Source organism: Haliotis rufescens, unplaced genomic scaffold (genome assembly GCF_023055435.1).
Source record: "Haliotis rufescens isolate VD_foot unplaced genomic scaffold, xgHalRufe1.0.p SCAF_15, whole genome shotgun sequence".
In the NCBI taxonomy this organism is placed as follows: domain Eukaryota; kingdom Metazoa; phylum Mollusca; class Gastropoda; order Lepetellida; family Haliotidae; genus Haliotis; species Haliotis rufescens.
The window spans coordinates 33,509,086-33,526,429 of NW_025963835.1; the positions used below are offsets into that span (position 1 = coordinate 33,509,086).

Consider the following 17,344-nt stretch of genomic DNA (forward strand, 5'->3'; position numbering starts at 1 on the left):
TACCAATCAGAGGCGGATCTAGTTTTTCTCAAAAGAACTGGACAGGGACGTTTTAACTGGTTGTGGGGTAGGGTGGTGGGGGTTGGGGGTTTGGGTGGTGTAGGTGTGTGTGTGTGTGGGGGGGGGGGCTTAACCCCATGAATCCCGCCTCTGAATCCCTAAACTATTACAGGTTACATTTGGTGCACATTTTGAGAGAAGTAATAATGTGACAGGTATTTTTTGTGTCATATTGACAGTTTTATTTCGTTTATTTGTTGTTATGTCATATTGCATTATGTCACAATGTATCATGGGATAAATACAGTTATGGTTGGAATTAAGCATTAATCTGTATCAGCAACCATGAATGGTAACAAGAGATAAATAATGAAATATTTGTGAAAACAGTTTCGAAAATTTACGGAGCTCTGCACCCCCTGAAGTAAAGCTGTGGGCATCGGGTCTGTTGTCTTTTCACACCATCGTCCATTTATTAGAAACAATACTTTAACGAGCCTAGCTATGGTTCTGTAGCGTAGCAAAACGGAGTACATTTTGAAGTTATGTATATTTCAATGTAAATTTCACAAAGGGAAAAAAAGCAAGTTATGTTTATTTTCTGGTGGTTTGAAATGAAATGATGTTTGGGATTATCTGCCCTTGGGCAGAGGTGAAGGTTGGAGAGAATAAAAATGGCGGTAAGAAATCGACGTCTAGTTGTCTGTGGTATCAAGAAATATTTCACAAGAATAATTATAGTAGAAGACTGGTCCCACAACGCAACAGTTCTGTTAGAATATCCAATTTGCCATGAACACTTTGCAAGCAAAACATTGTCTTCAGTTATCAACAGTGTAGTTTCTCGGTTGCGGGAGAACATGCAGAACAATCAGTGAAGCTTGAAGATGTTGAATGCAATACAGTGAGAATGGTCTTTCGCCGCTTTTAGCAATATTCCAGCAATATGATAGCGGGAGATAGCAAGGGAATGGGTTTGACACACAATCCCATGTTGGGAATCGAACCCGATCGTCGGCGTGACGAGCCAACCACTGGGCTAACTTCACACGTAAACAACGTAAACAATAAAATAAATGTTCGATATCATTTTATTACAAAAAGAAATGAAATAATCAAGAATAAAATACATACGAAGGTACACCACGGGGAATATATTGCATCGACAATGAATGTATCGTAGCCATTACACACAACATACGTGGGAGGGGAGTATATACCCGGGAACGTAATGACAGTCACCCAGTTCCACACGGTGCTGTCCGTGTTACAAGCTCCTTCCCAGCGCGTGACACCGTTACACTCTCGTATAGACAGCAAGGGTATGTCCGTGTTAGGGGGCTGACGGAACAGCAACAGGGAACCAGATTGGTAAGAATTGGTCAAATACATATTGTACACAGGGGATTTATACATTGTTGATGTAACATGTAACGGGTTATTTATACAGTGTTGATGTAACATTTAACGGACGGCATATATACTATCAAAGGAACGTAAGCCACGAATCGGAAATACATATTGGCTCTATAAACTAAAACATTTGACCCAATACAAATCCTGACAGTGTTTAAATGCACTAGAGCTGCGAGCGTTTGTTTGTTGAATAACGCCGCACTCAGCAATATTCCAGCTACATGACGGCGGTCTGTATATAATCGGACCAGACAACCAGTGGTTGATAAAGTGATCAACGTACGACGACAGGCAATCAACCACGTAACTGAGTCTGACCATCTGATCCCCTAACTTGCCTCTGACGACTCTAATCACACCCGGAATAAGTGAGAAGAGTTTTACGTCGTTTCTATCAATATTCCACAGTCAAGAAATATCAAGAATTAGCTCCATGTATACCCATGTAGATTCGAACCCGCGTCTGACACGCGACGAGCCAAGCTTTAACCTCCGTCCAGATAACCCTCGAAAAGATCTCAGGAGATACTGAGTAAGTATGGTTTTTACGCCGCTTTCAGAAATATTCCAGCAATATCACGGTGGTGACACCAGAAATGGGCTTCACACATTGTACCCATGTGGAGAATCGAACGCGGGCCTTTGGCGTGACGAGTGAACGCTTTAACCACTAGGCTACCCTAACCTCGGGAGGTACTGAAGTAACTCGGAAGTAGATTTCACGCTATTCGGTTGATCTGTAGAGATTGACCGTAAGCGTATATAGCCGCACTGAAACATGAACATCAAGTGCATAATGGAATATAAATGGTATATAAACATATATAGTTCACATCCATACCGGGGACAAAGTCTTGAAACAATATGAACATTCAAAGCAAAAAGGTCAGTGACGTGAATTGCATTCGTCACAACTCGTTACTTTCCGTACAGTATGCCCGTTATGAGTCTAGTCCTGAATGTTCCATTTAAAAGGGAGTCATCGAGCGTTCCTTCCAACCGCTGCTTTTGAGGGTTATCGTTATCCTTCAGTTCCTACACGTGTATGTCTGGTGGTTATACCACTAGTGTCGTGTGCACAAAGGCAATTCCATTGTGACGTAATAGGTCACGTGTTACTTTAGTTCTTCCAGCCTGTGGGTATTGCACGGCTATGTTTAGCAGTAAATGACGGGTTGATGTAATCTGTTGTCGACGGTCTGGTTTGGCAAGGTACAGCCCTCTGGGTATAGACGCGAGCTCATAATCCCCACTATTGCTCCGTACACTCAGTTTAACGAGCACCCATTCGTGACAACCCCGATTGTTTATCAAGAACAAACATACATTAGCCGAAAGATTCCGAATGCCTTGGCAGTCTATTTGCCAAGTTTGGACCGCCTTTCACTGCTCGTCGGTCGCTTGTTTGGCGAATCTGGTTTTGACCCGCTTTTTCCAGATTTGGTTGTCTTCTTGAAGCGGTCTTTTCGGTTCCTTGTGGCAGGTCGTGAGAGGTTGTTAAGTTTGACTGAAACAACAAAACATACATAAACAACATGTTCATCACAGCATAAGACCATGAGACCGGGTCAGATTTGGTCTTCAGCAAACCATGCTTGTTGTAAGAGGCGAGTAAAGGGATCGGGTGGTCAGGCCCGCTGACTTGGTTGATGCATGTCATCTTATCCCATTTGCATAGATCGATACTCAAGATATCAATCACAGAATTGTCTGGTCCATACTCGATTATTTACAGACTGACGTCATATAGCTGGAATATTGCTGAGTGCGGTCTTTGGCATGGCGAGCGAACGCTTTAACCGATAGCAACTTGACATGCTATTTACAACCTGACTTGATATTTACAGCTTGACTTGCTATTTACAGCTTGACTTGCTATTTGTAACTTGACATGCTATTTATAGCTTGACTTGTTATTTACGGCTTGACATGCTATTTACAACTTGACTTGCTATTTACAGCTTGACTTGCTATTTACAGCTTGACTTGCTATTTACAGCTCGACTTGCTATTTACAATGACTTCCTGCGAAACCAACATATGGAACCCAACATAATATACCCATGTTCTTCCTGAAAGACATCGGTGTTTGCACTCACTCACTAACTCACTCACTCACCCATCAAGTCTGGGTTGACGTGTTCCAAGTTGTTCAACATTGAGACGTATCGGTTCTGGCCATTCTCCCCCGCCTCTGGAAAACAAATAACACAAAATGAGACGTCGTTAAAGATACCGAGCGTTTGTCGGTTATGAATAGTCAAGCCCCAATGGTGGTCGGGACGGATGGGTGTGGGGGTGGCGGTAGGTGTGGGGGTAGTTCTAGTGTTCTATAACAGTTTCATGCATGGCTATTAATCGAACATTGAGTGATTCAGGGAGTTGGGTTTTACTCCGTATTAGACGGTATATCAGTCATATGGCCAGCCGTTTTCAGCCTCCCTGCCAGCGGCCACACCCACAGTTGCGGTATGGCCTGCCTTGGGGTGACGTATTAAATTACACAAAGCAATCGCAGCGCTACGACTGTCGTAAGTCTCTGTTAAAGTACTCGTATGGGTGTTAGCGCTACGGTCTCTCTGTGGAACGGGACCCAGGGCCGTAACCGTGGCTCAGGAAACAGAGTGAGTGAGTGAGTGAGTGAGTATGGTCATACGCCGCTTTTAGCAATATTCCAGCAATATCACGGCGGGGGACACCAGAAATGGGCTTCACACATTGTACCCATGTCGGGAATCGAACCCGGGTTTTCGGCGTGACGAGCGAACGCTTCAACCACTAGGCTACCCGACCGCCCCTCAGGAAACAGACAGGACAGATGCAGCGTGTGTGGGAGACAAGTCATGACACACGTGGGCATGGTTTGTTTGTTTGTTGTTTAAGGCCGCACTCAGCAATATTCCAGCTATATGACGGTGGTCTGTAAAAAATCAAGTCTGGACCAGACAATCCAGTGATTAATAGCAGGAGCATCGATCCACGCAGTTTGGATCGATGACAAGCATCAACCAAGTCAGCGAGCCTGACCACCCGATCCTGTTAGTCGCCTCTTACGACAAGCATAGTAACCTTTTACATCAAGCATGGGTTGCTGATGACATATTTTACCCCGGATGTTCACGGGTAGGTGTGCATGGTGCCGAAGCCTTACAACCCCCCAACAGCTACATGCAAGACATACGTTTGAATTAATATCAATTTTAATCCAATAGATGTGAATATAATGTCCGATATTGGTAATGAAGGTGAGTGCGCCAATGCATATGGAAATTCCTTTCATTCGCGTTAGTGTGTTCGCATTGATGACTGGCAGTCAGTGCTGAACACATTAGTTCACACAGATTCGCCGCTGATATGGTACCTTTGTTAGTTTCAGGAATTCACACACGGGGGGAATAGTAAACCACGAGGCACTGTAGCTCACCCGAATGTTTAGTTTTTTCGTTTTAAATAATTTTAAATCATGTCAGTCAGACAGGGCACGTTACCAAACTAGGCAACATTTGTTTCTGCACAATATAAATAGTCAGTGTATATCACGCTACACAATATAAATAGTCAGTGTATATCACGCTACACAGTATAAATAGTCAGTGTATATCACGCTACACAATATAAAGTCAGTGTATATCACGCTGCACAATATAAATAGTCAGTGTATATCACGCTACACAGTATAAATAGTCAGTGTATATCACGCTACACAATATAAAGTCAGTGTATATCACGCTGCACAATATAAATAGTCAGTGTATATCACGCTACACAGTATAAATAGTCAGTGTATATCACGCTACACAATATAAAGTCAGTGTATATCACGCTGCACAATATAAATAGTCAGTGTATATCACGCTGCACAATATAAATAGTCAGTGTATATCACGCTGCACAATATAAATAGTCAGTGTATATCACGCTGCACAATATAAATAGTCAGTGTATATCACGCTGCACAATATAAATAGTCAGTGTATATCACGCTGCACAATATAAATAGTCAGTGTATATCACGCTGCACAATATAAATAGTCAGTGTATATCACGCTACACAATATAAATAGTCAGTGTATATCACGCTACACAATATAAATAGTCAGTGTATATCACGCTACACAATATAAATAGTCAGTGTATATCACGCTACACAATATAAAGTCAGTGTATATCACGCTACACATATATAAATAGTCAGTGTATATCACGCTACACAATATAAAGTCAGTGTATATCACGCTACACAATATGAATAGTCAGTGTATATCATATTACACAATATAAATAGTCAATGTATATCACGCTGCATAATATGAATAGTCAGTGTATATCATACTACACAATATAAATAGTCAGTGTATATCATACTACACAATATAAATAGTCAGTGTATATCACGCTGCACAATATGAATAGTCAGTGTATATCATACTACACAATATAAATAGTCAGTGTATATCATACTACACAATATAAATAGTCAGTGTATATCACGCTGCACAATATGAATAGTCAGTGTATATCATACTACACAATATAAATAGTCAGTGTATATAATACTGCACAATATAAATAGTCAGTGTATATCATACTACACAATATAAATAGTCAGTGTATATCATACTACACAATATAAATAGTCAGTGTATATCATACTACACAATATGAATAGTCAGTGTATATCATACTACACAATATAAATAGTCAGTGTATATCACGCTGCACAATATAAATAGTCAGTGTATATCATACTACACCATATAAATAGTCAGTGTATATCACGCTACACAATATAAATAGTCAGTGTATATCATACTACACAATATAAATAGTCAGTGTATATCACGCTGCACAATATGAATAGTCAGTGTATATCATACTACACAATATAAATAGTCAGTGTATATCATACTACACAATATAAATAGTCAGTGTATATCATACTACACAATATGAATAGTCAGTGTATATCATACTACACAATATAAATAGTCAGTGTATATCATACTACACAATATAAATAGTCAGTGTATATAATACTGCACAATATAAATAGTCAGTGTATATCATACTACACAATATAAATAGTCAGTGTATATCACGCTACACAATATAAATAGTCAGTGTATATCACGCTACACAATATAAATAGTCAGTGTATATCATACTACACAATATGAATAGTCAGTGTATATCATACTACACAATATAAATAGTCAGTGTATATCATACTTCACAATATAAATAGTCAGTGTATATCACGCTACACAATATAAATAGTCAGTGTATATCATACTACACAATATGAATAGTCAGTGTATATCATACTACACAATATAAATAGTCAGTGTATATCATACTACATAATATAAATAGTCAGTGTATATCATACTACACAAGAGGACGTGAATACATAGAGGAGATCCAGGCGTGCACACGGAACGGACGACGAACCATGCTGATATTAAGGGAAAACAGCAAGAGATATCCAAAGACGGGAAGATCTAAATTAACACGTGACCTAAATACGTCACAATAGAATTCCCTTTCTGCACACAACAACGGCGAAAACTACCGACTTGGACTTATTTATTGGAAAACAATGACGCTAGAAGAAGCACTATACTTTATGACTGATGTTAGGCGTAAGCAGAGCTTGCATCGACGCTCGCTACCACCTTTAACGCACAGGATCCATTCGGCACAGGTAAGCTAAACATAGAAACCAAAACCTGAAATAAGTTGACCTTTTAATCCTTCGACTGCGAACACTACCACTGAGGTATATAGAAACATTATTTATGGAAACATGCCTTTGACAAACACAATGAAGGCTCCCCGTGGGGCCAATTCAATCTGAATGTGACACCACCGCAAGAATGCTTGCTATATGGTTCAGGTGACACGAGGGGACCTTTCTTTATTTCCATAACAAGGTTTCCCGTGCTTTTAAATTTCAAAACATATATAGATAAAAGCAATAAATCCTTAGCAAGTCTAAGCTATTCCCAACTTGACACCTCATAATATGGCAGGCACATGGGTTGTATACGAGTAATACACGAGTAGGGCAATCAGTCTTTACAAGCAAGTCAATAGTGGGACAAGTCAAGTCGTACATTATACCTGTTCGTCTAGTAGACAAACACTGAAGACGAGTGTTGAGTGAAGGGGGTTTCAATTGTGCACTGCGTGCTCTGTCAGCTTGCTATTTGAAAACTGAAACCCGAATTAAGATGTATGTCTAGGTAGACCTACCTTCCATCCGTATTAAGATGTATGTCTAGGTAGACCTACCTTCCATCCGTATTAAGATGTATGTCTAGGTAGACCTACCTTCCACCCGTATTAAGATGTATGTCTAGGTAGACCTACCTTCCATCCGTATTAAGATGTATGTCTCGGTATACCTACCTTCCACCCGTATTAAGATGTATGTCTAGGTAGACCTACCTTCCACCCGTATTAAGATGTATGTCTAGGTAGACCTACCTTCCACCCGTATTAAGATGTATGTCTAGGTATATCTACCTTCCACCCGTATTAAGATGTGTGTCTAGGTATACCTACCTTCCACCCGTATTAAGATGTATGTCTAGGTAGACCTACCTTCCACCCGTATTAAGATGTATGTCTAGGTAGACCTACCTTCCACCCGTATTAAGATGTGTGTCTAGGTATACCTACCTTCCACCCGTATTAAGATGTATGTCTAGGTAGACCTACCTTCCACCCATATTAAGATGTATGTCTAGGTGTTCCTACTTTCCACCCGTATTAAGGTGTATGTATTGGTATACCTATCTTCCACCCGTATTAAGATATATGTCTAGGTATATCTACCTTCCACCCGTATTTAAATGTATGTCAAGATTGACCTTACTTCCATCCGTATTACGATATATGTGTGGGTAGACTACTGAACGGTATGAACATGTACGTGTGGGTAGACAACTGAACGGTATGAACATGTATGTGTGGGTAGACAACTGAACGGTATGAACATGTACGTGTGGGTAGACAACTGAACGGTATGAACATGTATGTGTGGGTAGACAACTGAACGGTATGAACATGTACGTGTGTGTAGATAACTGAACGGTATGAACATGTATGTGCGGGTAGACAACTGAACGGTATGAACATGTACGTGTGGGTAGACAACTGAACGGTATGAACATGTATGTGTGGGTAGACTACTGAACGGTATGAACATGTATGTGTGGGTAGATAACTGAACGGTATGAACATGTATGTGTGGGTAGACAACTGAACGGTATGAACATGTATGTGTGGGTAGACTACTGAACTGTATGAACATGTACGAGTGGGTAGACAACTGAACGGTATGAACATGTACGTGTGTGTAGATAACTGAACGGTATGAACATGTATGTGTGGGTAGACAACTGAACGGTATGAACATGTATGTGTGGGTAGACAACTGAACGGTATGAACATGTATGTGTGGGTAGACTACTGAACTGTATGAACATGTAGGTGTGGGTAGACAACTGAACGGTATGAACATGTATAGGTGGGTAGACAATGGTAGGAACATGTAGGTGTGGGTAGACAATGGTAGGAACATGTAGGTGTGGGTAGACAATGGTAGGAACATGTAGGTGTGGGTAGAAAATGGTAGGAACATGTACGTGTGGGTAGACAATGGTAGGAACATGTAGGTGTGGGTAGACTACTGAACGGTATGAACATGTAGGTGTGGGTAGACAACGGTATGAACATGTACGTGTGGATAGACTACTGAACGGTATGAACATGTGTGGGTATACCTACTTTCCACCCGTATTAAGATGTACGTCTCTCTTCCATTTACCAGCTCATTTGCATATTCTTCGTTACTTCCGGCGAGATTCTTCACCTGGCCATCTTGGTCAATGAGGTCAATGGTAACTGAAACGGAGACAGGTGCGTGTTGACAACAGACGGAGCATGGAGATGTTCCTATAGATTCAAGCTGTGGGCATATTCGTTCATATTACAGGAGCACATGTGGTTAGAGGTCAACTACACCCCTCCTCCACCCTCACCCCCAGGATAATTTAACACAAGTATCATCGTCAATGTCATCAAAATATTACACTTTTAAGTTGACTCTTTCAAACCAGGAAGGTCTCAGTTAATTCAAATTCATAGATTCTGAAAATGCAATAGTTTCTTTGTGAAACTAAACAATGCCACTTACTGTCGTGAGAGCAGTTGCACTTTCTCCGGATCCACTCAAGGAGGGTGTGGGTCGTGCACCAGGGGTTGAACAGCGCCTGCTGGTCATCTGAAACGTGAACCCACGGGGTAGTTCATGATTCTAATCATTCAATACTAAGTCAATTTGTATTGCGCGAGAAACACCTCGGCCAAGACATGCTCACGGCGCAACAAAGTAAAAGTCACCAGTAAAAACCACACATGGTTAAACGTGATTTACACATAAAATACTGATTAATACCTAAAATGTAGGATCCCTTGTATAAGTGTCCATTTTACACATTTGATTCTGTATATCGGCTTTGCACGAGTAAACCTATTACGTAAAGAACACGGTGGTTCTGACGTGTAAGGTGCTGCAGCATGCAGAGTTGTGTCCCTTAGGTCCGCCAGGAACCAGATATCGTGGGTTCGAATCCTATATTTGCCCTGATTATGTTTCTGGGTTTGTCAGCACCACACCAGTGCCCGTGGGTTTTACTAAAGTGGTACAGGGCTGCCTTCCCCGACACCAAGCTGACACGCCGTGATGCAGCTGGAACAGTGTTTCAAGCGGCGTTAAACACAACTCACTCACTCACTCACTATTGATCTGATCGAAATCCGCGTGTAATCAAATGGCGATGGTTATCAGAAGAATCGCAAACTGGCCATGTATATACATGACCCCCGCTGACCCCAAACTCAGCTGCATGCTGCCCCCTCACCCCAGACAAAACTATCTACCGGCAACAATCACACTCCTGGTCGCCATTGACAGAAGAGCACCGGGTGTTAGGACGCAGACAGAGCCGTTGTCAAAAGGAGGCTTTGATCCAGACATGTCGCGTGCTGGCATGTCAGACTGACAGATCGGAGGCGGAATGCGCGTTAGAATATCAACCCAAGCAGCTAGGTGGCTGTATAATAAAGCCAGTTCCCAAGGAGTCGAAACACGCGATGGTGGTTCAAAATCGGTCGGCCTCGGGGTACATTTGTCAGATGAATGGATGGCATTGGGAGCCAGAGAGCGTGACACTACCAGTTAACGAGGCGGTGTCATGTAAAGAGTATCAACAGTATTTAGTTCCGATTGCACATAGTTACCGAATACAAGACATTTTGCTCAGAGGCACGAAGTGCATGCTGCGGTATGTTATATCGGGCGTCTCAGAAGGAATACACATGTGTTGCTATGTCTTTATCATTGCAATCATGTGGGGTCTCCCAATAGTTAATGCGTACCCGGGAGGGTGAGAAGGAGATAGCTTGACTTGTATGATCCCCAGGGAGCTTAGAATGAAAATAGAGTACCAAATAATCCACTGACCGTCTTAATAATGTAAAGCGCCTCTGAGCAACCTAGCAGGAACTCGGAGTATTAGTATAGTATTAGTATAATGTACAGATATAAAATAAATAAAAATGCAGCAATTAGGGTTTGGGTGAACAGGCTAGTTAGGCTATTATTATTAGTAGTAGTAATGAGTAGTAGTAGTAGTAGTAGTAGTAGTAGTAGTAGTAGTAGTAGTAGTATGGTGCTGACAAACCTAGATACGTTGCAACCGGGATTCGAACCCTAAACCCATCTGCAAACTTCAAATTTATATTGAGAAGTTGTTTATTCACTTTTAGCAGTGTAGATGGCGTTAACTGGAATGCATAGCATGTTAAGGAACCAAACCTTCACGTGCGGACGACGCTAACTGGAGTGCGTTAATGGTTGAATTTAAAGCGTAATTTGTTTTGACCATAAACATTATTCAATTAACTTCTGACATAAATATGTTTTTCATTACCATCATGGAATCACAAAGACTTAATCTATGATCTGTGGACGTAAACACGCACCTGCTGGGGAGATTATCTCCAGATTATAGGATAATCCGCAATAATTGAAAATACACGCTTGCCTTCGCCATTATGCATTGTTATGTGCCTAGATTAACGTGCGTTGTTCAGGTATGTAAATGAAGTATTGACAGCGGGCGTGGCGTATGTATGACCATGTTGATGGGATTCTAGGACACACAGCCCAGTGCCTTATCGCAGACAAACAATGGCGTGTCCGCAAAACAATTCCTTGTTTCAATAACATGTTGGGAATATATCAAATATAAACTTTGAGTTATCAATGATTTATATTTGGCCTGAGAAGATGACTAAATAACATCAGTTGTTTACTTTTTAGCTAAAATGATATTTTGTTGACATTGCGTGTTGTGAAACCTTGGACGTGGATTAGGGTCATGCTCGGTTTGAAATACACCACTCGCTTCATACACCCCTCGCTTCAAACACCCCTCGCTTCATACACCCCTCGCTTCATACACATTTCTAAAAGGGTGGAGGCTAGTGATACTAGCGTCCTGAATACGTTGAGACCAATGTTTGGTGGAATAACACACGCACGCACGCACGCATACACACACACACGCACACGCACACGCACACAGAGAGGCACAAGCACGCACGCACGCACACACACGCACACACACAGAGGCACACGCATGTCATCGATCCCAACTGCCCGGATCGATGCTCATGGTGGCAATCACTGGATTGTCTGCTCCAGACTCGATTATTTCAAGACCGCCGTCATTTAGCTGGAATATTGCTGAGTGTGGCGTTAAACAACAGACAAACAATCACCAGGGAGACAATGTATGGAGTCTTTTTATGGTGTCCCCCGCTGTGATATTGCTGGAATAGGTTTTTGGGTCAAGAAAGTCTGGATCCAAGGGGTGGAAAAGTTGACATCGACGCCATCAAGGACTTGATAGTTTCTCGCTAAACTCCTAGATGGTGGTTTCCCTGCGTCTGGAACGTTATTCAGACCAAAAATTCTCTTCTGCGCAATCAGTGAAATATTGAATAATTGAACACAGAAAGCTAGTGGAAGGTTCTAGTCGGTGTGAGCGTTCAATAAGAGCACATTACTTTTACATTGAACCATTCTTTTATCTCTGTGTTCAGTGGAGGCCCGTGAACGACAGGCAATCAGACAAGTAGATGGATGGATGCAGTTACGTGAACCGGTTCCTCCCTCTTCGCCATCACGGAAACGATTGTGGAGCCATTCCGCCTACACGTCTTTGAAACCCGTTTCAAATATTTATAAGGACTGTGAAACTTTAGACTACCGGCGTGAGAGAGGCTGAAAGAACCTCCCTGACAACCCCGTGTAGGATTAGTTTCTTTGTTTTAAATGCAGGTGCAGGTACAGGTGCGTCTTATCTTACGACGAAGGCGCTGGCCGTATGGTTACCTGCCCCAGCGTCAGGAACGCGGTCCGGGATCGATTCCCCACTAGAGCAATACGGGTGTCCCATCACGCGATATTGCCGCTTAAACAGATGATACAACTTAAGAAAGCAAGGAAATAAATTTTCTGTTTTGGGCGATGCAACGGCAACTACCGATGTCATTCAAAATGGACCACTCGTGTCCTTCCGGGTTACGTAAAAGTGCGATTGATGGCGAATGTTGAGGACCAAATGTGCCCATTCGTCATCACTCGCCCCTTTCCGTAACATGCTGTTCGGCTTTCCCGGAATAACACGAGTTGGTCAATAATGCAAATATGCCATTTCATTCGTAAATATTTCCGGGACAAACCGGTTACGGAATAGGACGAGTTATGGTAATATTTATTACCAACGCGTATCATTTGGTTCTTGTGGGTTACGGAAAGGTTGAATGGAATGTCAGCGTCTTGTGTAGTTACGGAAAGGTGCGAGCCGTGACGAGTATCGGCTTCTTATAGGTTACGTTTGTATTTGTTTGTTTGTTTGTTGTTTAACGCCGCAACTCAGCCATATTCCAGCTATATGACGCCGGTCTGTTAATAATCAAATCTGGACCAGACCACCCGATCCCGTCGCCTCATACGACAAACATGGGTTGCTGAAGACCAATTCTAACCCAGGAAAGAGTGAGTGAGTAAGGTTTTACGCCGCTTTTAGCAATATTCAAGCAATATCACGGCGGGGGACACCAGAAATGGGCTTCATCGAATCGAACCCGGGTCTTTGGCGTGACGAGCGAACGCTTTAACCACTAGGCTACCCGCCCGCCCATCCAGGAAAGAATGGACCAGCTCGTACCAACCTGTAGGTTACGGAAAGGTCCGAGCGGTGACGACGAATGCCTTCACCCTTTTTATTCAATAGAAATTGTATCAGAAATGTATCTTGCCATTTATATAAATAGGATTTCAGCCACTGTGTTTACCATGGTAATAATATATACCAGCTATAAATATTAGATCAACTTATATATAACTATCGGAATAAATAGACATGTACAGGCGACAAGTTGCGAGCAAGACTGATGTATAGCTAATACTGTGTAATACATGTGTGTTATTGATTTTATACAGAATACGAACAGTATCCTTCTTATTTTTTATGTATATATGTGTTTTATTGTGTCTCATAAGCTTTACGGCTGGGCGTTACCTGTAAATTATATGTCCATTTTTCTATGTACACAAGACCGCGGTAAAGTGGTAGAGCGTCCGCCCGGAGAGCGGAAGGTCCGGAGTTCGATCCACGCCCGCGCCATACCAAAATACGTTAAAAGGTGGTACTTGTTGTTACCCTGTCTGGCGCTCGGCATTAAGGGGCTGAAACAAGGACTGGTCGGCTCGGAGTCAGTATACTGTGTCTGAGTGGGGTATTCATGTTAAACTGCGGTATGGTATTTCAATGGGCTAGCACTATAAGAAGAAGAAGAAGAAGAAGAAAAATAGTTTATTTAAGTGTCCAGCGGTGTATACATAAAATTACTTCAATTTATACAAGAGGTAAAATATATTAAAAGATATACATCGCCCGGCCAGCGTGGGCCTATTAGACACTAATGTTCTTAAAAGCACCGCAAGTGCTAAAATAGTTATGTTGGACAGTGGTTTATTTGTTAATGGTGCACAAAATACGAGATAAAAGTATAATGCTCGTACATTTATGACAAGCATTGCCATACAATGACATGTTTTATCAAATATAAAATATACAGAGGCATACAATACTGGAATGGGTTTATGACACGTTGTTATATAACCTACGTTTGTACATGGATTTAATTAGTGCAGCTACAGAATAGGATAAATTATCGCACTTCATAAGGAATGTGGTTTGATCTATAGGGGTCATGAGACAAAAATTTGGGCAAAGAGACGAGGCATAACCCCAGACATATTCTCGTTGATCTGCATAAAGAAAACACGTTGTTAAGAAATGAACCTCGTCTTCGATACTGTTTGTATTACAGTGTTTACAAATACGATTATGTAAGGGAATTTTTGGTTTCAAGAAACGACCGAGTTCAATTTCCAGAGGGAGGGTACCACATCTAAATTTAGCAAATATACTACGGTGTTCTCTGTTGGCTAAATCAATGACATATTTGGAGGTACTTAAAGACGTTTTAAACAAACGATATGTTCTTAACTTAATACCATTTGTTAATCCTCTGTCATCCCAGAGCTGTTCCAACCATAATTCCTTATCCTTATTGATGAGTATATTTCTAGCAAGGTCGAAGTCACAAGATAATAGGTTAGTTATAACAGAAGTAATTGATTTCACATCGAATAATTTCTTAACTGAATTATCCCATGACTTACGAAATTTAGATGACCATCTTTGCACTATATGCATTAGCCTGTTTTCATCTGCCAAACTCAGCCTTTTCCAGAAACGTACTATCTCAATTTTTTGCTTTGTATAGTTAGATGACCAGCCCATTTCCCCCCTTACTGCCAAATTAGGTGTTTTGTTGCCTACTCCCAAGAAAAGTCGGCATCAGTCCGGACGAGTACACACACACACACTCGTGCATGCATATAGCTTCATAAGTGCAATAATCTTTGGCGCGCCTATTATATATATATATATATATATATATATATATACACAGGTTATGTAACGTGTTACACATGAACAAATTATTCCTCTCTTCTCTCTATATTCATTGTCAACATTTTTCGCTGAACAAACAAACTACACAAACGTGATATTATAAGGTATGTGTTTGTTTTCGAACCCCGTGACTACCATTTCCAACTCCAGGTGGCTGTCAAGACGCGGATCAGACTAAGCCAGTTTGACGGCGTGGCTGCCAGTCCTTGTTTAATCAAATGCCTGTATCCGGTGCTTGCACATGTATCGATACACAACGACCAGGGTTGCATGCTGTTTTGTCTAAAATCAATAAAATCCAGTCCCACCCTGTGATCCAGCCATGTTCGATCATATCATAAAAACAATCGATTGTATGGTTACATATTACGGGACCGGGCGTGTTCGATCGGAAAACTTCAACCACGGTTGAGTACGTGTTTGAACAATGGGGATTAATCTGTGCTTCGCCATGCGAACTGGCGTCGAATGGGTGTTATTAAGATCAGTGGGTCAAACGTCGACTAAATAACAGTTGATTATCCCCCATTCATAAGGTAATTGTTTAGTGGTCGTTTGTCTAGATGGTTGTCATGACAACAAGAAGTATCATGGATGTCATCAAATGATACTTTTACCAACAAAGGGCAGAATAAATCTATTAATTTATTAAACATCTCCGTCATGTGGGCAATGTCACAACCATCTTTAATAATAAAGCCCATTTTAAATGATTGTATATAGTTTTCAAAAAGTACACGTTCAAAACACTACCAAGTTAAACAACCTATCGTCCAATAGTCGATGGGTGTTTGAGAGAGAGAGAGAGAGAGAGAGAGAGAGAGAGAGAGAGAGAGAGTAAACTAACCCTGCTTCTGTCTTCAGTTTCAGAAGCAGGGTTCCACATACGCCGTAACAGTTATAGAAACGACAGTGCACGTGCAGTGAGTGCGCCCAGTCACTCCGCTGTTGCTGACGATGCTACATCACGTATGTTACAGTTTGTAAATATGAATCTTGTTTAAGCATTTTTAAAAAATATTATCATATTCCAGTTACCATGGAGACAGCGTTGGGTTGTATGTTAAGACACGTTCATTGTGTAATACGACACAACTACCATAACAATATCACAGATTCAACAACACCCGGTCAGTGACAGTGCCCAACCGTATAACTGCTGAAGGCGCTTTTACTCACCTCCGTACTTAACAATGATAAAGGACTGATCGGCCATGCTTGTACAATAGTCCCACTGTAAACAAGTAAACATCCACAAGTTCCGCTTCGACCTGTCCTTCACTTCCTACCGTCCTGCAACACAAGTGAGTACCACACTCAATGTCGAGCTGTTGTGCGTCGTGCCCTCTCCATGTACACCAAAGCAGGTACTCTCTTCAACCAGAGGCGAGTCCCGCCTGTACACTGTGCCGGACTTTTGATTTTGATCAATAATCTATAAGCAGCGTTCTTTCTGCTAATACCCCGAGTACGTCAGATAGGCTTCTGACATAGAGTAGAGTGCTGGCTTGAGTACTCTAATGCCGTGTCATATCATGTGTAGAACGTGTTTGAATAGGAACAATAACACACAGGTATTACCCCCGAACAAGTCAACCGAGGCTCTCCACCCGGGGCAGGTCTGGACCGGCCAGTTGGGACTTGAGCTTATGGCCAAGCCGAAAAGTTACATCTGATGATCTGATGTACAGATTAATTAATATTTCATACTTGTAATATGAAAATGAAGCTTCTTTTATTGGTTATTCTGTGGTATCATATTTATTTATGATACCGGAACAGTAATAATTCTTTGAAAACTC

The 17,344-nt window shown here is 41.5% G+C and overlaps 1 protein-coding gene across 1 annotated transcript; it reads right to left on the reverse strand.

The window, feature by feature from the left end:
* Positions 1-1,073: 1,073 nt before the first annotated feature.
* Positions 1,074-17,112, reverse strand: LOC124132069 (uncharacterized protein CXorf65 homolog). The gene is made up of 5 exons (XM_046495699.2): positions 16,722-17,112; positions 9,620-9,706; positions 9,211-9,327; positions 3,536-3,610; positions 1,074-2,923 (listed from the first exon to the last, which is right to left on the reverse strand). The coding sequence occupies exons 1-5, from the start codon at positions 16,792-16,794 to the stop codon at positions 2,775-2,777; spliced, it is 501 nt and encodes a 166-aa protein (XP_046351655.1). The 5' UTR covers positions 16,795-17,112; the 3' UTR covers positions 1,074-2,774.
* Between the last annotated feature and the right edge of the window lie 232 nt (positions 17,113-17,344).